The sequence below is a fragment of the Gallinula chloropus genome, assembly GCF_964237585.1.
Source record: "Gallinula chloropus genome assembly, chromosome: 4".
Taxonomy (NCBI): Eukaryota; Metazoa; Chordata; class Aves; order Gruiformes; family Rallidae; genus Gallinula; species Gallinula chloropus.
In genome coordinates, this window is record NC_140088.1 from 15,574,526 (window position 1) to 15,599,157 (window position 24,632).

The 24,632-nt window shown below is 42.3% G+C and overlaps 2 protein-coding genes across 2 annotated transcripts; one reads left to right on the forward strand and one right to left on the reverse strand.

Moving 5' to 3' along the window:
- Positions 1–3,800: 3,800 nt before the first annotated feature.
- On the reverse strand, positions 3,801–13,409 carry ATP6V1D (ATPase H+ transporting V1 subunit D). The gene is made up of 9 exons (XM_084262976.1): positions 13,289–13,409; positions 11,100–11,217; positions 9,863–9,942; positions 8,433–8,500; positions 7,723–7,767; positions 7,153–7,256; positions 6,665–6,731; positions 5,168–5,246; positions 3,801–4,563 (listed from the first exon to the last, which is right to left on the reverse strand). The coding sequence occupies exons 1-9, from the start codon at positions 13,327–13,329 to the stop codon at positions 4,422–4,424; spliced, it is 744 nt and encodes a 247-aa protein (XP_084119102.1). The 5' UTR covers positions 13,330–13,409; the 3' UTR covers positions 3,801–4,421.
- A 368-nt stretch (positions 13,410–13,777) lies between these two features.
- Positions 13,778–24,632, forward strand: EIF2S1 (eukaryotic translation initiation factor 2 subunit alpha). The gene is made up of 8 exons (XM_084262783.1): positions 13,778–13,860; positions 15,740–15,981; positions 17,477–17,556; positions 18,264–18,415; positions 21,447–21,553; positions 22,667–22,764; positions 23,297–23,440; positions 23,719–24,632. The coding sequence occupies exons 2-8, from the start codon at positions 15,741–15,743 to the stop codon at positions 23,842–23,844; spliced, it is 948 nt and encodes a 315-aa protein (XP_084118909.1). The 5' UTR covers positions 13,778–13,860; position 15,740; the 3' UTR covers positions 23,845–24,632.

The following is a 24,632-nucleotide window of genomic DNA, read 5'->3' on the forward strand; positions in this document are numbered from 1 at the left end:
TGCAGTAGGGCTATTCTGTCACTGAAGCTAACTGAATAGTAGCGTCTTGACTGGTTTGGTTTGGGGCAGCACAAAGAGCCTTGACTGTGAATCTCTCTTCATTTTAGCCATAGTGTTTCTTCGCTCCTACAGGTAAAACACTGGAGTTGCGTCAGTGTGTAGTTCACTCATCTCTAATGCTGAGGGATGAAAAAGTAGTTGGATGTTTTTCATGATGTCTTGCATATAATTTTTTTTCTCCAGATGTTCATGGAACAAATTCATACCTGTAGTTAAATAGCTCAAAGTATACAGCAGATAAAAAGAAATTGTCAAAGAAATTTTCTAGCAACCAAAATAGTATTCAGTACAGTTTTGTATTGAAAAACCAGAAGGGAGTGCATTCCTATCTTGTTTAAAAAAAGAACAAAATTATTTGCTGGTTTAATTAGTGTTTGGGGCTGAAAAGCAATTAAGCAATTAGTGGGGATAACTAATGACCCTTCAGAAAGAAAAGGGAGTGGAAACTTAATATCTTTAGTTCAATTCAGTGTTAAAAATAATAATGTTCTAGCTGTTGGCCTAAGGGCTGGATATTCAAAATAATGGCTCTTTGCCTCGTGTTGCAGGCACGCTGTCACTTTCATCCATATCTGTCACAGTTTTGCGTAGCTGGGTGCTGGGAGAGAATGGGGGCTGCAGAAAATGGCTGCTGTAAGGAGCTGCTAGAGTTCTCTGCAGGCCCCACAGAGTAAACATCAGCCAATTCAAGGCCAGAGTTGCTGCTGACCAGGGCCGAGGCAATTGGAGATGGTCACAGCGCCTCTGGGAATCACATATAGGAGGGAAAAAACCACAAGCAGCTGCATTTTGCCACTGGAGAAGGGAGTGAGAAGATGTAATGAGCTGTGTAGAAACCAAGGCTGGGGAGGGCAGGGGAGGAGGTGCCCCAGGTGCTGGAGAGAATGATGCCCCTGGAGAAACCCAGGGTGGAGCGGGTGTCCCCCCACAGCCCATGGAAAAGGCTGAGACCCCACCTGCAGCCTGTGGAGGGGCTCCACACTGGATGGAGCAGGTGGAGACATATAGGAGATGCTGTGACCCGCGTTGGAGCAAGACCCTGCCAGGACTTGCAGCCCACGAAGAGAAGCAGAGACAGAGATGAGCAAGAGATTTGCACCAGAACAGGTTTGCTGGGGGGACGCTTGTGACCCTATGGAGGACTGGGACTGAGAGACATTGTCATTTATTACTGCCCACCATAGCAAGTTATCCACGGTGGGGCAGCTGGTGAAGAGATACAAGCCCAGTGGGAAAGGGCTCACATTGGAGAAGTTCATGGAGGACTGTCTCCCATGGGTGGGACCCCACGGTGCAACAGGGGGAGGGTGTGGAATGAATGCCCCCCCTCCCCCAGCCTCCGGCTGAGAAGGAAACCAACTTGCAAGGAACTGACCAAAGCCCCTGTTTTCCCAGTCCCTGCCACCCCCCACCCTGTGCCACAACGTGGGGGGAAGAAGGGAGTAAAATCATGACTAGAGTGAAGTCTGCTAAGGGAGCAGGGGGGAGGTAGAGGTGTTTTGAGATCTGGAAAAGGAAAACAGTTCATGAAGAAGTGACCTAGAACCCCATTTCCCCAGTCCCTATCCCCCCGTGCCACAACAGGAGGGAAGAAGGGAGCCAAATCCTGACTAAAGTCTGCTAAGAAGGGAGCGGTGGGGGGAAAGTGTTTTAAGATCTTGTTGCAGTTCTCATTAATCCAACTCTGGTTTCACTGTGTGCAGTGTAGTGTAATAAATTAGATCATTTCCTTCACTCTGTGTTGAGTCTGTTTTGCGTATGTTGATGACAGGGTGATCTCTCCCTGTCCTTACATTGACTCCTAAGCCTCTCAATATATATTTTCTCCCCTGTCCAACTACAAAGGGGAGTGATAGACTGACTTTGGGTGTCTGGCCTCCAGCCAGGGCTAAACCATCACAATAGCTTGTGGCAACTACAATGTTCAGGTACATTGGATAGTCAGTGCTTCAAAGAAGACAAATTACTGCATTGATTCTACCCCCTTTTTTTAAGAAAAATGATTGTAGGTATATTAGGCTTTTTGCTATTGTCTCTCATAGTTTGACAAGAAGGTGGAAAGCAGTGAAAGGTGCAAGGGTAACCTAACTCAGCTCTGTGGATCCTGTCCAAATTCTTGCAGTCATAATCAGCTCAAGAAAGATGGTTGCTGAACCCCCGTAGGTAGTCGGTGTTTACAGAGGCAGTGTCAGTCACAGTAAATCAGGCCGTTCATGTATTTGACTAATGTTTATCTCCATGATTTTTCTGAAATGGTGTACAGAAGCTGGTTTTGTACAAATAGCTTTGGAATGTAGACAAAGAATGATGCTTGAAGCTCAGCTCTACTCTTTTAATTCCCAAGGCAGGCAGGACTTGGTGGCATCCGTGTAGAGAGATGCTGTCAGTTTATAACACAGTGTCAGCTTTGTCTCCTACTAAAAGAAAAGGCTTAAGGAGCACTAAGAAATGTATCTGGCTGTCCTCCTGCTGCCAGTGTGGACCTGGAACTACCTTGTGTGAGAAATTACTCTGCTGTCTTCAGTGAAGAACGTGTGTTAATTCCCTTGAGAGTAAAAGAGAATAGGCAAACTTCACCGGTGAAACTCCTCAGCCTTATCGCAGGCTTGGTGGTGAGCTGTGTCAGACTGAAGTGAAGGTATCTGCATTTTACCAGGCCACATTTAATAAAAAATACTAGTGGAATTGCATAAAAGAATTCTTGAATGTAATTACATGAGACTCTTCTAAAATGCAAGATGAGGGGTTTTAATGCCTTAATTAAGGTGATTTTACTGAGACCTGTGGTTAGCCCCACATTGTACTTTTATACATGTATCTGCACTCTGTATTTGAGATACCATGAACTGCACGCTAATGTAAAAATGTAAAATACTTCTAGATTTAAAATAAATCACTGTACAATTTTACTACTTGTAGTGGATCTTGGGACTCTTCTTTCTGTCATATTGCTGAATGTGTGGAAGGTGCTGTGACCCCTCAGTGGGATGTTCTCTCTTCCAACACCATGCATCCAGGGAGAGAGGTGGTAACATGTCCTCACACCAACAGTTTCTCTCTTTCAAGCTGGACCTGTATCTTACAGTGGAGCGTGGACTTGGTGAGCTGTACTGCCTTCAACTCCAAAAGAGAGAATAAATGGCCTTGTGCTTGCTACAAATGTAAAATTACTTTTTAAAGGTGTTAATAGAAACTCATTTTCTTGCACCAACCCTGCTTGTGCAGGTAAGTGCTGGATCATGTTTAAAACAAGATGCTTAACTTGAAGAGACTTAGTAGTGCTACTGCTACGGCATGTGTTCAGTTCACCAACTGCAAGCCAACGTCTTCAGGAACACAGCCCTTCAAGCTGAGCAGTGTTCAGGGACAGCTGCTTACCAGCCACTCTCCTGGACTCCCCTAGTCAGCCCTGGATGTGAGGAATCGCCATGAGGATGGACTAAGGCACACTCAACCCCGCCTTGCTCGCCAGCCCACTTGCTGCGGTTAAGGCTTGAGCAACATGCACCTGGATAGTTGAGAAGAGTTTCTGTGTTTATAGCAGGAGCAAGTCACTTTGTTCTTATTTAAAGCAGAATAGGTTAACTGAAGGCAGGCACAAGTGGAAAAGAGATGTTCCCAGTGTGGATTCTAAGTTGGGGGCAGGAGATGAAGAGAAGGTTTTATTTTGAAATCAACATGACAGTTTCCAAGCCTTTAAGACCACCATCTTCTAGCAGAGTGAACCAGACACCAGCTACTTAACATCTAAAATTTTTACTTGTCTCTAGCACAGACAGTACACAAGTTGGCACCATCCAGCCTCTAATTAAACCCATAGATGTTTTAGGCCAGTGATAACACAGTCGTGCAACAAAAATCACTGAAGACCGTGGATTTCATCAGCAGGTTAGAAATCTAGGGTTGTCTTTCTAACTTCAGCTGCACCAATACCTGCTTTAAGCAACCTGAACATTAACTGTTCATCAATAAAGAGTATTACATGCATCTCCCTCAATAACGTTTTCTTCTGCTTACACTAGCAAGAGGGGGACTTAGGGAGTGCTCTAATAAGGCAAATCAAGAGCCATCCTGCAAAAAAACCACAGCTGTGTACAGTCATTCCTACTAAATGAAGAAACACACTGAACATGCAAAAGGCAGATTTCCTGATAGTAAAGCACCTGACTTATCTCTCCTCTGCTGCAGTCAAGTTCCCAGATTTCTGATCTCCCAGGAGAAATCCACACTCCATTCAGCTCAAGACACACTACACCGACAGAGAAGCCACATTAGTATCATTGAGACAATGCATCCTGATTTAAGTTGCAATTGGACATTCTGTATTCTGGGTCCCCCATTCCATATACAACTGTGCTGGGTTACTCAAAGAGAAGGTCTTCATCCTTCTCTTCTGCTAAGAGATTGGCTGGTTCACGTTCCTCACCAGCAGCCCTCCGCAGCTCCCGTTCTTTCTCAGCCTTTTCTTTCAATACTTTTTTCTTTTCCTGGATCTTCTTTAACCTGTGGGGGGAAAAACAAAGTTTACCCATGAAAGGAACATGATGTTTTCATAAAACCGGGCAAGCAGCAAAGATACCATGCAACTTGGGTGTGATAAAGCTGCCTGGAGAAGTGCCCTAGAAAATGTAAATAGCAGAAGGCTTTTATTGCTAGCTGCTGCCATTGAAAAACTTATCTCTGTGGAGCAAACCAAACCATAAAGTATATTCTTGACCTTAAGCAATGTGGTATTGTTTAAAAGTATACTATTCTGATTGCCTTTAATGAAGTTAACTCTTCTTCAATCCTTTGACGTTTTTGCTTCAGGTAGCCCAGAATGCAGAGCCCTCTGGCAGCGGTGTCCTCAGAGCAGAACACCTCAGTGTGCTGTATTGCTTCATTCCCTCTGGAGGAACAATAACAGCTATGTACAACCCAGTGCTAGTAATTCATTTATAATTTTGAGGCAAGTAATTGCAGATCTCAAATTGCCCAGCTCTGGAAACTCTGCATGGGAAGAACGAGTGTTCACTGCCAGATTAGGTGAACGGTTCTCCTAAGTGCCTCCTGAGGAATGGTTTATTTGGGAAAATGAGACCGGTCTAGTCTTTCTTTAAACATTTACCTGTAGAATTCCTCTCGTTCTCGTTCGTCCAGTTCTGTGATGATATAGGAAAGAGTACGCTCAATCCTGGGAATAATCACTAAAAAGAAAAAAAACTTCTTGGGCTGGTGTTACAGTGACAAGGAAGTGACCTGATGTCAGACACACATAGTTAAAGACAATCCCGTAATTCTTTTGGCTAGGGGAGATTTACACGTCTTTCATGTAAGATCACACTCTCTCATTACCAGCAAATACCCAGAATTCTTTTCTTCAGTAAGTCCAGGGCTAAACTAGGACTGAGCTCCACAGAAGCTCCCACATCATGTTCTTTTGAAAGATGGAATGGAATGAGTAAGCTCTGGTTCCTGATTGTTTTTAAGGTCCTTTTTCCCCATGCAAGGGGTGAGAAGGTACGAACTAAAACTATGTTCTTCCATCACATTCTTTTAGAAACTTCTGTTCAATATAGCACTCTTACTCACAGAATTATGATCTCTGTTTGAAAAAGCCATCATGAAAACAAATATTCAAATATAACACCACCACAAAGGAAGAGATAAGACACTAAACAAAGCTCCAACACCCATGGGCAAGCTGTGTCAGAACCGCTTTTGGAAAGGAGAAAGCTGTTATCAGCCCTACCAAAGCTGTTTGGAACACTGCCGTGGAAACCTTCCCTACACTCAAATTTGCAGAGGGATAAGCTGCAGATAAGGCCTTGCACGTTCAGGGAACAAGTCAGTGAACACGGTACTGAAAAGGCCGGCTTAGAATCAGGTACTGAAACAAGTTACTGCGTACGTGTGAAGCTGATTACATACCAGCTATCAACAACTCGGAAAAGAACCTGAAAATGTCAAGGCACCTTGGCTGCTGCAGCAGAAGGAATCATGGCAGTACTGTGTGTGGGTAGTACGTAAGAAATTGCAAGGAAGACATTTACAAACAAGGACTTGAAGGATGTGTTATTCAGATGAAAGAAAAATGCTAGACCGTTGACTTAAGGACTGTTCCATTTCCTGTAACACAAACCTGAACAGGATTCAGGACTTCTCTCTGGATGCCTACTCTGTAATTCCATCCAAAACTAACAAAAAGTCACCAGCCCTTACAATTTTAAATGCTATTACACTAGCTATTAGAACATTGTAATACACTGAAACATCCTGTCTTTTGTTTCTAGTCAACAGGCTTGACCAAATACATCAGAATCAGTAGCAGAGACTCCAAACATGTGCAATCTTTGTTTTTAGGGGTTCTCAATACAACTTCCTGATTACTTTCTTAAGGTTTGCTTATTTATTTCTCCCTGTATACTCTAGGCTGTTCCACTCGGCTTTTACCTTTTGCTCTTACTGGCAATACGCTTCACTGTAATGCTTTCTGAAGAGTTTCTGAACTGGTTAGAAATCCTATCAACAAGAAAGCAGTCAAAAGAGTGGCTTCTATGGCCCTACCCTTCATCTTGCATGGAGACACAAAAACATTCTGCCTCCCAAATGGAAAAATACTCACCATGTTCAATTGCATTCACACGTCTGTTTGTTATTTTAATGGCTTCATCCAAAGTCACAAAGGATGTCTGATGGAATGGGATTAAATAATTAATACATAGTAAGACACAGGCAGCATTTCCATCTATTCTATACACAAAACCAAACAGCACTTGAAAGCCAAAGCCAGTTCTATAACGTAGTGTTACAGGCTACTCTCAGCAGAAGCTGATTTTTTTCTACTAATGTGAGCAGCACACTGAACACTGCACATGAGTAGTTACAAATACCAACTCCCCCCAAAAAATTGCTTCTCAGCATTAAGAAACAAGGATTTCTTTGAAGCAGTAATTCTGTTTCACGGCTGAAAAAGGTTTGCTGTTTTGGACAGCACAAGGACTACAGGAGGGTAATACAGCTCAAAGGATTAAGCAACAATCATTGAGACTACTTTTTGTTTTCAAGACAGTAAGAAACCAAGGATCCCCTTCTTTTTATCCTAGCACCAACCTGTAAGGAGGCCAGTTCCACAAGCAGCTCCACAGCCTTGGCATAGTTCCTCTTCAGCTTAGCCAGCTGTTCTCCACCTCTGGCCAAGCCAGTCAGCTCATAGCCTGAAAAAAAACCCCAACAAAACCATCTAATGTTTGTTGCTATTGCTACTATGGCGTTTTCTTATTGAATAAAAATTAGTACTTTACAAACTACAGGGATAGTGACAGCTCGGTAAGTGACAAGCTAAAGCTCTTCTGTTAACAAACTGTCTTCATACTGGTTTTTGTTCCTACAGATCACTGTTGTACATTTCCATGCTAAAACCTACCAATCTCAAAATGTGGTAATTCAAGACAAGCCTCTTCCTCAGCTGAAAAACTGATTTTGGAAGCTGAAATCCATTACAGTCCCTAATAATCCTTCCATGTCACAGGAACAAGGCAGAGCATCAGAGAGGAGTAACTGAGCCTGTGCCAGCTGATGTAAACTGACTGACCAGCAAGACGTGACATGACAGGTATTTTTGTTTTAGCACAGAATAGCCATATGTAAGTATAAGACAGAAAATATTCGTGTTGTACTTACTGTCTCCTCCTTCCTGGTAAAGCTCAAAAACTGGCAAGGTTACACCTGACAAAAGTGAACAAGAATGCATGTAAGAGACATAAAGGATTGCAGGTTTATTAAGTACTTTACTGCACTTGCTTCTAATAAATTATGTAAGCTCAGAAGTTTCCAAAATCTTACTGTATAGCTTGGAATGATTAAGTCATGCTGGTTCTAACATCTTAATATGGAACTCCAGAATTCTATTGGCATCACAGACACATGAAAAATCCAGGGAGGTATTCCATTTTATTCAGTGTTCGGTTTTATTATGTTTAATAATGTATCCCTTGTGCTTAAGGAATATTTTAAGCATTCAATCCTGAATTACCTTTCTTTTTTCTTCACAGCCAATTATCAGTACTTACTTTCCCAAAACTCATTTAATATTCGACACTTAATTTCCTGACCTATTTTTTAGTAAAGCTCCGGGGAGTTATGCTTTGTCCAAAGCTCTAGAAACTGGAATGCAGGATACACTTATTTTATTTCATGAGAGATAAATAGCTAAATAAAAGTTATCTGCTCTATGTGGAAAAGAAATCAGCAAATTACAAGTGTTCCTACTATTAGATGGATATGAGACATAAAGAAGAGGAGCCAGTATTTGGATACATTCTTGCATATTTCAGTCTCCTCTCACAGTTCCATTAAGAGTTGAAATACTTGTAATCTGGAAAAAAAATCACCTGCTACATTGTCTTTTTTGGCTCTGATCTTGACTTGAGCTTTGTTCACATTTTGGATCACAGTGGTACTGTAAGGAAGAAAACATACATCTTAATGAGGAAAGCTGAAGTGGTGTATTAAGTCGTCGTTATATGCAAGCTGGAGTAGTTACCAAACAGCTGTAAAGATCTGGAAATGGTCTTCAGCTCAGTTCTCTATGTAATTCATTGCATGGACTTCAAAGCTAACACAGAAGTTTCAAAGAAAGAGGTTTCCAGCAATGTAACTTTAGGAATGTCTTAGACCAAGCATACAAAGCGTATCTAAAAACTGGCCAGTTACCAGGTAAATAACTTGACAAAGGTTTAATAGCAGTGAGTCTAATCAACCCCTGAGACTTCTTCCCCCTCCCAGTAAAAGTGAAGGAATTTCAAGGTTTTAATACAGACCAAAGCTACAACATTTTGTTCATTTGAGTGTGGATATTTGTTCTTGCAGAACAGTGAGGAGTTTGTTTACTCATTAACTCTAAGGTATGAACAGACTTAAACCTGTAGAACAATTAGCCTCAAAGAATTCTGAAGTGTCTTAAAGTCTTGTAGGAACAGGTCACCATAGTCAACTCCTCTGCAGAAGAACAGTTTGCTTACAGGGTGGAATCTGACTCTTGTTTATGGCTAAACACTGGGACTGGTTAGGCCAGGGCAACAGCACCACATCCGAAGGAGAGGCCAAGAAGACTTTTCTCCAGCAGCACCCAGATTATTACTGCGTCTGATCACTTAGTTCTTCCCCATTAGTTGGTAGTACCATCAGCTGAATCGTTAACACTTTCCCAACTTCATTACACAAGGTCTACACACACTTGAATTAATTACACAAAGACCCTAGTTAGAACTGTAATTTATAATTAAAAAATACCCCAGTGGAGGAACAAGCTTTGCCTCCCCCCTCACATGCAGCCCTTGATAGCCCCAGTGAGACAGGACAGTTAGAACCACTAGTAAAATTTCTGTACAACTTACTGGGACAAAATAACACACATTACACCTGGACTTCAAATTCACAAGAAAGATCAAAATAATAAATGGTCCAGACTCTGTTAGAAATTCTTGTTTCCCTGTTTTAGATTCCAAGCTGCAGAAACCAACACCTTCTCAAATCAAGGATTTGAATATAAAGTAAATTCTGTAAATCCTTCCACCTTGTTTAAATTCCAGGCGAGTGTACATTTTCATCATGCAAATTCTCTCTCCTGCAGTGATGTCTCCCACCTTAACCTAATGGAATTCAGTTTTCCTATCCTACCTTGTCCACTGTCTCTTTTGTTTGGGGTTTTTTTCTTTCCTTTTTAAAGTGCATTTAAGAATTTTACTTTTTTTTCCAAAAGAGAAATCAACAATTTGTTGATCCCATGGGTAGGACAATCCACAAGATTAGTAACTCTCACCTGAAATCTCCTGCTGTAAACTTCGCCTCAGCCAGTGAAAAGGAGGCTTCTCTCATCACCTCACCCATCAGCATCTTAGTCTGGTTAAAAAAACCAAAACAAACAGAACCAGAAAATGCAATGCATATCATTAGTCATTTTCCAGGACAAATAAGTAACAGCATAAAGAATGAGAAATTTAAGAAAGTGAGAAAGTCCTATATGTGTAGATTACTCTCAAACTGCAAATCTTAATTCCCAGGTGACTGGCAAAAAAAGAAATACTCCATCTGTTTCACTGACCCAGGGCAGAATTCACAGAAACGGGAAAGGACTTGCTGGTCTTTGTAATCATAAAATTCTACTGCAGGGGGGTCAAATCACAACAATAAAATGGCTCAGTAGGAAAACACTCTTCCTTCGTATTGTACTGAATACTATGAGGCAGCTGACGTTGTTTCTCAAGGTATAGGTACACGTGACTTTGTGAAGCCACACTCTTCTCTGTCTTTTTCCCAATTTTTACACAATTTTGCCAATTTTAGATGCTCCAGCAGCTAAAAATACCATGCTGTTGAGAAGGAAGAGCCTTTGTGTATTAGGAAACAAGATACATCGTGCCAACAGCTCGTCTACAGGATGGCAAGAAAGCACTACTGCTAACCACAGCTATCATATCAGCTGCAGCCAACAGAGCACAGCAGAACAGAACAAGCCATATTAGGCTCTGCTGAGTATCCTAGATTTGCACCATTCAAGATACAAAAAAGCAGGGCTTGGTGTTTCTTCATAAAGGAACCAGTTCCATCTGGACAAAACTTCTGCTTTCTAGTGTACCTAGTCATGCAGGAAACATTATAGATCTGCAGTTATTCTCTCAAGCCAGACAGAGCAACAAAAATGGGGCTACAGACCACGTTAAATCCACTCCTACAGTGTCAGAGAAATTCCCTGTAATGTAGCAGAGATGACAGGGAACCTGGGACACACAAAGACAAAAAAAAAAAACAGAGCCTAGAACTGGTCAGAAAGAGGTGAACAATATTAACTCTTACAGAACATCTATATCATTATAGCCAGGAAAACATAATTCTGCCCATCTGTCCTCAGCAGCCTACTTACAAAACCAGGTTATCCCTAAAGTTGTCTTACGTTCCAGCCTACCTCATGAAGTTAGCAGAATGGGAAAGTAGAACTGACAGAACAGACTGATTTCAAATGAAGTGAACCAAACACAGGAAAACTCTAATTCACCTACCTCGATGATTTTCTTAAGGATCTGCCTGAATCGAAGTGTCAAAGCATCAGACTTTTTCTTCAAGAGGTTACGACCTGTCTGGGCTCCTTTCAAACGAGCCTTCATGATGGTCTGAGCCCTGTTAAGCAGAGAAATAAACAAATGTGTCCTGCATCACCTGAAGGGATGGGAACAAACTCATACAAAGTCTTCTGACATGACTGAAGCTATGAGGCAACCAAAATACATCAGTGCATAAAACAGGATGGTCGCTTCAGGACAGAACTTTATATTCCCATTTAAAATTGAGGGAATTTATTATATTTATCTCCATAGCCGGTGACAATTACAAGGCTATCTGCAAAGTCAAAGATCATGGAAAATTGACAAGTCATTTTTCAGCACTTCCATAATAGGAAATAAGAGCCTTCTTTGCTCTTGATGAGCTACAAGTACCAGAAATCAAACTACAGGGTGGAATCCATTACTTTTCACATCTGGCACATGATGAGAATAGCTCCATTAATGTCTACCCATTACTTGTAAGTGAAAAGCACAAATACTTTCTGAATGCTTATGATTTAGGAAAAAAAAAAAAAAGGTTAAAGAGTAGAAAGGCAGCTTGACTTTCACCACAAGCAGGTCTCTGTCACCACCCTGAACTTGTTCACTCTGCGCAGCACCTGCCGGGGACCGGCTGACCCTCCGGTTCAAGCGAGATTTCACAGGTTCTAAGAGAGCCTTAAACAAAGTCCTGTTTACTCTCAAAGAGACTGAGCAGCCTCTGTCATTGATCATATCCAGCCCAGGAAAGCCTCATACCAGCAAGGGACTTCATCAAGATTAATGGGGAAAAATAAAAACCACAAAACCAAACCTTGTGAAAATCTGTCAGTTAACAGAAACAATTGTTGCAGAGGCAGACCATCTTATTCTATCATCCTAACTTGCGTTCCCATTAAGACATCACCATCAATATTGGTCTATTACCTTATTTAAAATGAGGCTTGTAAACATTAAGCCTTCCTACATCACCACCTTCTTACCACAATGTGACATATCAGCCCACAAAACCAGATACTTTTAAAAAGTGACTGAAGTGTCTCTCTCTCTTGGAAGTGTAAACTGAAGGAAAAGAGCACTATCAAAGAGCAGGAGTGAGACCAGATGACTTAGCCTAGACATCTCTTTCTGCAGTAAGTTTCAAAACAGAACCTTTACCATCTTTCCAAATAAACTGTTTTTTTTTTCTGAGTCCTGAGCTTATACATGGGAGAATAACTATTATTTTGTATTTGAGGTTTTCTGTCCTGCAAGGCTCCTTTTTATACCGACCACAGGCATCAACCCAATTTTATGCAAGCAGGTTTGAACCAGCCTTTCATCTTAGGGCAAAGTCTTCCTGTCCTGGAGGGTTCTGAGGAGAAACTGAATGGCATTATTACAGCAGCAATTTTAATAGCAGATCAGTTTCAGCTGTTTGTGTTCATTCCAACTAGTCAGCAGCTTTCTAAGCCTTGTCAGGAGACATCTGATTTCATGACAAACAGTTTGCTGTCAGGATCTGGAAAATTACTCGCTGGCCCACTGCACTTCATGCTGTTACTTCCTCATTCGTTTTTAACACTTTATGGTCAACTTCTTGTACAGCAGTATCATCTAGCAAAAAGCCATGGGACCCCGTGGTTTGATTTGTGTGGGGTTTTCTTACGGATAAATTCTACAAGCGGCTCTAAAACCAGGGATTGTGTAATTGCCTGATTTCACTGGGCTCTGCATTGCTGACAGAGCGAGCCTGGGAAGAGAAACTGGAGAGAAGGTCCGACTGCAGCTGCCGCCTGCTTGCCCGCAGCCCGGGACACGGCCGCAGCAGCGGGCACACAGCCAACCGAACCATCTCCAGCGCGGGAGCCCAGACGGCAAGAGGAGCCCGCAGAGCTCCCGCCGCGGCGGCGCCCCCCGGCACCGCCTCGGCCCCGAGCCCCCGCCGCCCCCGCCTCGGCGCTAACCCGCCCCGCGGCTGTGCTCGGGGCACAAGCCAGGCCCGGCCGCCCCACCGGGACCGACCACCCCAGCGGCGGGGGGCGGCCCAGGAGCCGCTGTCCCCTCAGACACCGGGGACAGAAGCGGCGGCGGCAGCGGGCCCGGGGCGCCCCCTCCGCCCGCCCTCGCGCGCGGGGCAGCCGGCCCCTGGCCCGGCGGCCACTCACATCCGCGAGGGGAAGATCTCGATGCGGTCCTTGCCCGACATGGCGGCGGCGGGGGCAGGCAGGGCGCGGGGCCCGCTGCGGCTCTCACCGGTGCGGCTGCCGCCGTTACCGCTGCCGCCGGCGTCACGTGACGCGGAGCCTCCGTCTCCGCCCCGCGCGAGGCGGTGCCCGGCGGAGGGAGCACCCGGATGCGGCCGGCGCCGTCCCCCCGCGAATTACGTATGGTCACGTGACCGGCCGGAGACGGGAAGCGAGAGACGTAATTGGCTGCCGGGACTGTTTGTGGCACTGGGAGGTCCCCGACTCTGTCTTCCCGCGCCGCTTTCAGCGCCCGGTCCCGGAGAGGAGGAGGGCGCTATAGCAAAGGGCTCCTCTCTGCTTCTATGTTGAGACTCTGTGGTCCTGGGGGAGGGCGCGAGGCTGAGCTATCGAGTGCGGAGGAGCGGGAAAGGGGTGGGCCGGCGCCTGCGCAGTGTGCCGGCCGTGGGTTCGGAGCACGCTGAGGCAGGAGCGGCACCCCGCGCCAGACACCGGGCCGCGAGCGCAGAGCGGGACCATTCGGCTGCCGCCAGGTAGCAGCTGCGCCCCGCCTCAGGGGCCCGGGACGCGGCCCCTCATGGCTGGGGCCCCGCCGTGCCGGCAGGACAGGGCAGGGGAGGGAGCTGGGCCCGGGTGGGGCGGGAGGAACCGGCTCCGCCGCTGTGAGCCTCTCAGGCCGCAGGGCCGCGCTCACCGGCGGCCGGCTCGCCTCTCGTAGTGCCAGAAACGGGCCCTTCCCGGCCAGTCCGCGGAGCGGCCTGCGGCCGCGGTGACCAGCCGTGGCCCGGGCTTGCTGCCTGGCGGCCCTGCCTTTGTTCTGTCTCTTAAGCAGACGTGTGGGACGAGCTGAGCGGCCTCACGCGGGCCGTGGAGCTGACGGTTTTAGTCTTGGGAGTTCTTTGTTCGGCTTCAAATTATAGGGTGTGAAATATTCAGCGGAGGGACCTGATCTAGGTGATCCTGCTCTGGCAGGGGGGTCGGACTAGGTGATCTTCCGAGGTCCCTTCCAACCCCGAGCATTCTGTGATTCTATGAGTATTTTTATAAACCTCTACTAGCCTGTATTTGCCCTTTCTTAAACTTGTTAAGCACGAATATAGGGGTGGATGCAGTCTTCCAAATGGTCTGTCCAAGCCTATGTACTATTTGTACTTGTACTACCCTTTTGAATTACCATGTGGCTAGAAAACGTTTGCACTGCTGTAAAGATTGAGAGGAGGGCTTCAAAATGGTGGTTACAGCAAGCCTGAAAGAGTGATGTGTGTGACTCGGCGTCTTAGGCTCCTGCTTCCTGTAGGGAAACTTTCTGTGTGACCTCCTGAGTAGGCAAAAGGAATGGAACTGACCCGGTTAGCACTGATGAGTATGTGGGTTCATCATCAGGAAAATGAAGCAGCTTAAGTACCTGTTTTATCGCTGCGTGATTGCGAAGCATGAATTTCGTACAGTTTCAGAGCATTAAAAGAAGGAATCCTGTTTTGGTTTTCAGTTTGGGGTTTTTATTTGGTTGGGTTTTTTTCTTCTGACTAGCAATATATGGGGAGGTATTGGGTTTTGGTGGGTTTTTTTGAGTTTCATTCACATCAGTCTGGTTCTATCTTCTATTCTGATTACTGCCTTTATTTTCTTTGCAGACAGGTGACCTCTAGAGCAGGTCTTACAGGGCTATTCCATATAGCAGAGTCACAGGATTGTAGGGGTTGGAAGGGACCTTGAGAGATCATCGGGTCCAACCCCCCTGCCAAAGCAGCTCCCCAGCTAATATTGCACAGACAGGCGTCCAGATTGGTCTTGAATATCTCCAGAGATGGAGACTCCACCACCTCCCTGGGCAGCCTGTCCCAGGGCTCTGTCACCCTCACTGTGTAAAAGTTCTTCTGCATGTTGGTGCTGAGTTTAGAAAGCCATCTTCTGGAGTGTAGAGACTCTCTATTCATAGTGCTACAGAAGCTTTGCACTAGCTTTTATTTTCTCAAACTTTTCCATGTTGTGTTACTAGGTGTTTGCAGATAACTTCGTGAGCACTGCAGGCTTCTTCTCTCCCATGTCCTCCTGTTGTTAAAATGATTGAAAATTTACACAGCCTTGTAAATTTAGATGAGTGCAAGGTGTGCAGTGCCACCTTCTTACCACTTGAAGTCTCTTAGCTACAGCGTGCTCTGAATAGGTAGTATGATAGTTGACGTGGATAATGGAATCTCATAAAATTCACATCTTAACAAATGGCTGTGATAACAAACACTAGTTAATTTATTGTTTCACTTACATTAAAACCTAAGTCTGAACTGTAAAAACCTTATCCTGATTTGCAGTTTTTCTGTACCAGTAGCCCATGCTGGGTTTCACCAGGTTTGTAGGAGGAGGCAGTGATATGCTATTGAAATAAAACCTTTGTTTCTGCTCAAATTCCAGAATGCCAGGACTAAGCTGTAGATTCTACCAGCACAAATTTCCGGAGGTGGAAGATGTGGTGATGGTCAATGTTCGGTCCATCGCTGAAATGGGGGCCTACGTCAGCCTGCTGGAGTACAACAACATCGAAGGCATGATCCTCCTCAGCGAGCTGTCCAGAAGGCGCATCCGCTCCATAAACAAACTCATCCGCATCGGCAGGAACGAGTGCGTCGTCGTCATAAGAGTTGACAAGGAGAAAGGTATTTGGGGATGCTGTAGGCTGTGCCAGGATTGGAATCATGGGGAGAAATGCAGATAAACTGGCTGGCTTAGGTGTTCCTTTGTTTTGCCAGGGGGTGCTTAAGTGAAACAGACCATCGTCGTGCCATCTGCTACATACGATCATTCTTCCATTCCTCTGTGTCCTTTGGGGTTTAGGTTAATGCACAGCAGTCACATCAATAAAAATTTGTTTAAATGGGTCCTGACCAGTTCCATGTTTGGCCAACAAACCATACTGAAGTGGTGTTTTCTTTTGATATCTATGTAGGTTTTCTGTGTCTTAACTTCAGGCAAGGATGGTCTGATGTTAGAGATAAAAATCTAAGTAGTGAGCATTAAACGCTTACAGGCCACCCTGCTCATTAACAAGTCTTGAACCTCAGCTATAAAATAGATGACATCTATGTAATTACTGTATTGCATGAATTTGGTAGGTTAGAAGTTGAGATTGTACAGGGCACTTTGTCTTTTCCTCTCTTCTAAATGTTTAAGGGTCGTTTTAATATATTCTATTTTATTAATATCTATTTAGAACACATTGCATGGAACGGCATTATCAAAACCCAGTCTTTTAAGAGCAATATCCAGGTATAAAGAAATAATAAACACCAAGCACATCTAGAAACATGACTTGTATGATGTTTTTCTCTAAAATACTTCTGAAACTGCAGTTACTCTGGGATTAAATAATGAATGACAGGATAAGGAAAAAAATCCTACCAGAAGAAACTTCAGATAGATCTGAAGTGAACTAAGTTTCCAAGCATATATGATGAAAGAATGCTTCCTCTTACAAATACTGTTCTCATATTAGCAGAGGAACGCATCTGGGCTTCACAGGGTGGTCTTTTATTGAGTCTTTTTGGGGACTCTATAGTTTGCATGAAATGGTTGGAGGCCTTTTCAAGATTACTAAGAAAGGATGCAAAAGGGTTTTTCACAGACAGTTTTCCCAAAAGGGTATCCAAGGAGTTAGTCAGAATTTGAGGTGGTCAGGCCTCCTTTATTAGGGAACAGTTAATAACTTAACTGTCGGAGTGCCAGCCTTGAATGAAATTTAATTGAACACAACAGAAATATGCACTAAACTTGCTTCTTTGTATGCTGGTATGATTTCTGGCAAAACCATGTACAGAGGCAGAAAAAAGGATCACTGATTGCTGAAATATGAAAATTTCTGACAGGTTTGCAGAGAAAGCATTCATAGAGGAGTAATTTTAAACAATGTTATGCAAAATATTTGCTATTGTAAATATTTACAGCTGAAATAAGAATTTATTATCATAGTTTGCATCATGATGTGGTGCGATTCGTTACGGTCTGGGTTCATTACTCTCTGTAGCAGCAGGTAGAGATAAGTATAGGCAAGGGGTGAATACTGAGACAGTTTTTGTTCTTTATGCTTTCCTTTTGAAGCAGTTAGATGCAGTTTGCACAATGCCTGCCACTTTCATAAACATTTTTTCCCAATAGGTTACATTGACTTGTCAAAAAGAAGAGTTTCTCCAGAGGAGGCAATCAAATGTGAAGACAAATTCACAAAATCAAAGACTGTAAGTTGCTTTGCTAGATTCAGATGCTGTGTTGCCAGCTTTTTTTTTCCTGAGCAACCAAAACGCAGACATAATAGGAAAATATTGTTCTCATTTGTTAAGCATGCTCATCTGTCATAAGTGCTTAGTTATTGAATAGATTAATACATCAGCTGAAAATCTGTTATTAAAGTTTAAATTATTAGCATGAGCTGGATTAGCTCTATGTAGACAGGTTTAGTTGAAAAGGTGGGCAAGTAGTTTAAGGCATCAAATGCCCCCCTTACAAGTGTCATCTTAAACTTCTGAGCAGAATGCTTGCCATTACATATTACCTTGATTCTAATGCTTTTTTCTTTGCATGCATATACACTGTTTAACAACTTAATAATACTTTTTCCATCAGTTTCCATGAGAGATTAATCTTATCTTCATAATTATGTAGTAAAGTTTTAGGTTAATAAAGCGGTTTTGATATTTTATAAGTTCCTAGAACTCAGTATGTAATTTATTGCTAAGTATGGGTAAGAATTAAGTCACAACTTCATACGGTGTTTGGAATCAAAATACTTTATCACTGATATTTTTCATGGTATATTTAATGGGACTCAATTTATGCTGTACAAGCTCTTACTATGATAGTGTGAGACTGGAGCAGTGTGTGGGAGGTGTTTTTTCTTGGGGTTTTTTTGTTGTGGGTTTTTTTTAACATCCCTTTTGTATTGAAGGTTTACAGCATCCTTCGCCATGTCGCTGAAGTCTTGGAGTACACTAAGGATGAGCAGCTGGAGAGTCTGTTCCAGAGAACTGCCTGGGTGTTTGATGACAAGTACAAAAGACCAGGATATGGTGCTTATGATGCATTCAAGCATGCGGTCTCGTAAGGACATCTTTTCTGCTTCTAGGGGGTTTATTTCATAATTGCAAAGAAGTATTTCCTAGAAGAGATCCATTATAATGTTCTTTTTGGTGTTCTGTGGGGCTTTTTTCAGAATCAGTATGTGGAATGTACCGGTCAAGTAAACCTATCTTCCAGTTGGTTATTGTAGGTCTCTCTGTCTTACTGGTTTCTTCAGGTTCCCAGAGCTTTGGAGTAAGGGGGCTCAGAGCTGACTTGTTTTTATCCATCTTTGAGTGTTCTGCTCTCTGTACCTCAGGCTTTAAAAGTTGTAATTCAATTTGAAGTGGAGAAATACTGAGACACTTGGTGAATGATATAAAAGAAACACACAATTAGAAATGCTGGGGAAATTTCTGTTACTACAGAGGGGTCTCTGACACTTCTAATGGAAGCAGCAGCATTAATCTTGGTTTTTCTGTGAGAATTTACATGTTCTTAGTCCCAAGCAGATGTTACCAAACAAATCTATCTCTGTTTCTCACGGCTGACTGTCTTCCACTGTACAGCCAGAATTTTCTTTTTTGAATGCAACAAGCTGGGTTGTTTCTTTTCTACACTTCTGAACTTAACAAATGGGATCATGAACTTGGAAATGGAACTACAGAGAGAACGAGACGTGATGCTAAGGGAGCATCAGTGACATAGGTTGTGCCTGATTTTCTTGAAGTCTGTATCTTAATTTGCTTTTGGAATCAGTCTATTTGGCTCCTCTCTGAAGATTCTATTGTGAAATTTGCAGTCCAAAACCAGATTTCTCAAACAGTATTTCCAACTTCACCCTGTTGGAACTCAAAACCTCTGAGTGACGAACTTGAGCTGAACACTAGATGGCAGCAATAAAGCTTTAGATGTTCTGTCCATGTAAAGACACGACAGAGCACTTGGTAGTATTTTGATTAACAAAAACCATCTCTGTTCTTGGAGAAAAGACAACTTGTATCCTCATTTGGACTGGATGGGCTCTCTTTCATAGAATAATTATTTTCTTATGCTAGCAAGAGTACTGGTGAAGGGCAAATCTGGGCAGGTTGCTGCAAAAGGAATTCCAGATCATTCTGTAACTGATAAAAACTTAAACACATATACTAAAAGAACAAAAAACTGTAGTTAGATTGGGTTTTCAAGTTTGCTTAAAATGAGAAAAATTCCTAAACAAACATGCCATTTGTTGCCCATCTACTATTCTGCTTGGAGCACAAAATTCTGAAGCTCTGTTCTCTAAACATGCTTTTATCAGTAATGCCTTAAGATTTCTGATAATGGACTGTAGCTTTAACTTGTTCCTGTTAATGCTATCATGGTTGAGCTGAAAAATGGGGATATTGCTACCTTCCTATACCTGCTGAAATACTTTCTTGAGGGTTAGCACATCCTCTAAGGATTTGATTTGCTGTTTCTTTCACAGTCCTGAGGATTATTGTTCTGGACTTTAACACAGTAGCTTACTGCTGGCAAAATTTTGTACTGTATTTACATTCTGCTATTAAAAATCAAACATCCTGGACCTATTTGTTGAATGCCTACCAAATGCTCATGAAGTAACAGAATAGACTGTAAAAGAAGAAACAGAACTTGCATGTCCAATAATTGCTTTTGCTTTATATTTTTGATTATATACAAAACTGTCGTATGTCTGGGTTCTGTTTGCTTAGGTTTGGCCCATCTACTATCTGTACTTAGGATATAACACGAAAGATGATGCTTTATTAGCAGCAGAGACCTATCTCCGATAGAGCATCTTCTCTTTGAGGAAAGGCTGAGTGAGCTGGGACTGTTCAGCCTCGAGAAAAGAAGACTACGGGGGGACCTTATTAATGTTTATAAATATCTTAAGTAGGAGATGCAGGGGAAATGGCCAGCCCCTTTTCAGTGGTCTGTGGAGACAGGACAAGGGGCAATGGCTGCAAGTTGGAGCACAGGAAATTCTGCACCAATATGGGGAAGAACTTTTTCACAGTGAGGGTGACAGAGCCCTGGGACAGGCTGCCCAGGGAGGTGGTGGAGTCTCCATCTCTGGAGATATTCAAGACCCATCTGGACGCCTATCTGAGTGATCTGTCCTAGGGAGCTGCTTTGGCAGGGGGGTTGGACCTGATGATCTCTCGAGGTCCCTTCCAACCCCTATGATTCTATGATTGCCTCTGGTTTTTGGGCCATGTTAGTTCACGGTTGCCTGCTAGTAGTATTGTAGGTGATCTGGTACTACTTTTCAGAGAACTCCAACTCCTGCCTCCAAAGAACGGGAGCAGCTTTTTGGTTAGGGTTTCTGTTTCAGACATATTTTGAACAAAATTAATCCAGCAGTAAGGAGAATTGACACCACTTTTTTCAAACAAGAACTGCTAATTTATTTGAATACACAGCATAGATGTTTGCCTCTGTGATCTCTGGATTTTAAACTATTAGCTTGTGATCTAAAAAACCCTTTATTTTTTCTTTATCCAAGAATGTAGCCAGCAAATAAGTATCTGTCTGTGATCCAGTCACTGTTAAAAAGGAGGACAGAATAATGTGGAATGAGTATAGGTTACTTTGTAGAATGACAGAAAAATCTTACATTTGAATGAAATGCTAAAATAATCTTTAAAAAACAACTCAAAGTCATCATGGGTTCTCTTTCATATGATATGGATTTATCTTCACATTGGAGGCAACATAAGTACCAAGCAGCTAGATGTTTTTCTCACTCTGTATCATGTACAAATGGAGCCGGACAGAAATCATTCCTTTTGTTTAAATAAAAAAAATAAATTAATCTCTTTCCTTCTAGGAACAGATTGAGTAAACTCCTTTTCTGCTTCGTTGTTAAATGCTTCCAGTGGAAAATACTTTGGAAATAGGTGCATTTATTTTCTTGCAGTGTTTCAATGAACTCTTAAGAAATTTCCCTTTTTTCATTACCTGTTAGATCTCTGTGATTATGCATAATACTATGGAAACAGTACCAGAAATTAATATTGTGTCATATTCACTGCAGTATAACTCTGTAATGTTGCTTTGCTTGGCGCAGAGACCCCGCGATCCTGGATAGCCTGGACCTGACAGAGGAAGAGAGGCGCGTATTGATTGACAACATTAACAGACGTCTGACACCTCAAGCAGTCAAAATCCGAGCAGGTGAGTTCTTTCCAGGTGTTCATCAAACACACCTTGACACTTAAGTGCATGTCTTATTGCAAACTATAAGCTCAGTTAAAATAAGTGTTGGTGCTGCTGATGTCTGAGTGGAACTGGTCTTCCAAAATTAAGACATCTTAATCGGAGATTGCTTGCAGAATGCCAGTGTGGGCTCTGTCTTGACGTGCAGGGTAGTTTGGCTTTTATTTTTTTTCCCAAACTGCATATTCCTTGGGACAGAAAGTGTTTGTTGTGATACATAATGCAAGCTAGCATGTTGCACTGGTATGCAATTTATTTAATTATTTTTAAAGTTCTTGCTGCATCCACAAGATGATTTTTCATTATTCAAGCTGCTAAATTCTTTGATTCCCTAACAGGATGACCGATCTCTGGGCATATGCCTTAGGTATTTGCTCTCCTGTAAATTTATGACAGCTGAGAATTAGCAGGTTGTTGGGCACCTGGAGGTGATTTTTAACTTCTCTGTGTAACTTAGTCTTGCACAGTTGCTACATATGTAAAGCAATCTTTGTCTTTAGACTAATCGGGGTATTACAGATAGGACCAGCATAGTCTATGTTGTAATTTTTAAAGAAAGCTATAGCTAACTTTGCTTTAACTGTATGTTAATATAACTTCCCTTAAAAAAACATAAAAATAACTCCATAGCTCCTCAAGTGATGCCTCTGTTGTAATTGCTGGGAGAATTTGATAAATTTGTGGATGTGCTCTGTTTCGAGTTTCATGTTTCTTACTAGATCTTTCATTTTCCCTGATGTATTTTCCATTTATACCTTCATCCTTCCATGTGAAATACATAATTATTCCCATTGAACTTACTGGGTGAGTGGTAGTGGGTATGTAATTTCATATCTTGGCTTTTCAAAGCACAGTGTAAAATGTTGTATGTCTAAAGAATTTGTGAAAACTTATACCTCAACTTCCAAGTCAAAGTGAAATATGTTCCTCAGCTTTGGGAGCTACTGAGGCTTTCGCTGTGGATTAACACTGGATGCTAGAAAGCGATATTAAAGCTTAAGTTAAAAAGCCTCAAAGATTCTATTGCTTTGGTAACTTTGAAGTTTAATTATTTCTCTTCCTCTGTTGTAGATATTGAGGTTGCCTGCTATGGTTATGAAGGCATAGATGCAGTAAAAGAAGCTTTGAGAGCAGGCTTGAACTGTTCCACAGAGAACATGCCAATTAAAGTAAGTGTCTGGTTTGGTAGTGAAGTGCAAAGCAGAGTATTCTGATGCCCTTGGGTACCAGTAGCATACAATTGCAATTGTTGCAATATTTTCTTACAATGGTTTCCTGTTACAAATGAAAAAGTTTGCTTATCTAGTAATCTAAAAAAAACCCCAAAACCTAAAAACAGCTTACTGGTAGTCACAATCTTTTAACTGTTCTGAAAATTAGGTGATGGGATGTTTTAGTGATCTGCAAAATGGATATTCTCTCCACTTAACAAAATTTGTCTAAATAAACATACTGTGTACAAGTAACTGATGTGGATGTAGGAAATCAGGCAGGCCATGCACTTTCTTGTCTGCTTTTTTCTGTCCCAGTTGTTGCACTTCCACAAAGGGCTTTTCTAACGGGAAGATGTTTCTTCTGTGATTTGTACATTCAGAACAGTATTGCTCACTTTGCTTTTGAGGTTCTTCTCTCTTTTGTTACTGAGTTTGCTTATTTGGCTTTTTTTCCTTCCCTCTCCCTCCAACTCCTACAATGTGATAGATTAATCTGATAGCCCCTCCTCGTTATGTGATGACTACTACAACACTGGAGAGAACTGAAGGACTATCTGTTCTAAATCAAGCTATGGCTGTAATTAAAGAAAAAATTGAGGAGAAGAGGGGAGTCTTTAATGTCCAGATGGAGGTAAGAACACAGTATGTTCTAAAATGGATTTTTTTTTCTCCTCACAACATTTTTAAAGAAAGATCAATAAAGCTAGGAGAAAAGTTAGGAAAAAAATTAAGAAACTATAAAAAACCCTAAACTTATGTATTCATTAAACAAACGGCCAAAAATTATAACTTGCCTTGTTTTTATTGTGTGACTGCAGGATGTATATTACCTCTTGTGCTTTATGTAGAATCAGAGCCTCCAAATATATATGGTCTTTATGAATGACAGCTTACTATGTGTTTTTTCAGCCCAAGGTGGTTACTGACACAGATGAGACTGAGCTTGCAAGGCAATTGGAAAGACTGGAGAGGGAAAATGCTGAAGTGGATGGGGATGATGATGCTGAGGAAATGGAAGCCAAAACTGAAGACTAAATATTGTGGGACATTGAGAAGACACAGACCATATGAAAAATTAGAGACCCTATTGCAAACACTCTGGACTAAATGTTTCCAGTATTGAAAACTTCAAACACAAATACTTGGAAGTGTTTTACTCTTTCTAAAAAGACCAGTGTGTGAAAGCCTCTTCTAAATAACATTTGATGCAGCAACTTATGCAAATTGAATCCTTTGAGGGGAAGATGCCTAGTAAATTTTCAAGACACAGATCTGGCTGGGGGGGGTGGGAATTGCAGCCCTGTGCGTAACATCTTCATACATAACGATTCCCAACTTGTGATTACAGCTCAGTGCATCTAATGATCTTTCCTGGGAGCATCAAAACCAAACAAGCTGAACAGGTCTATGCAGAATGTATTTGAGCAAATATTCAATAAATTTCTGGGCTATGTAACTCCCAAGCTTTTGCTTTTTCCTCTTCTGTCACATGGCCTAGAGTGGTACAAATATAAAACCTGGAAGGGTGTGATCCATGGGTGACTCCTGTTTAGCTTTGAAAGGGCTTTCTCTTACTTGCTTTAAATCAAGCCAAGAATGAGTGGAACAGAATGTTTTTTCTTGCAAGTTTTTTGGTGCAGACTGGTTTAAAACAACATTTCCTTTGTCTTTTATCTACACTTAGGGGCTGAGAACTTGAAAACTTCTTACCATTCCAATAAATATAGCTGATAAATGAAAAATAATGTATAGTTGCACTTTTGCTTCTATAGGTAAATATAGCAGGAGCTTGTCTTCTGAGCTTGTAGCTGCATGACCTTCAA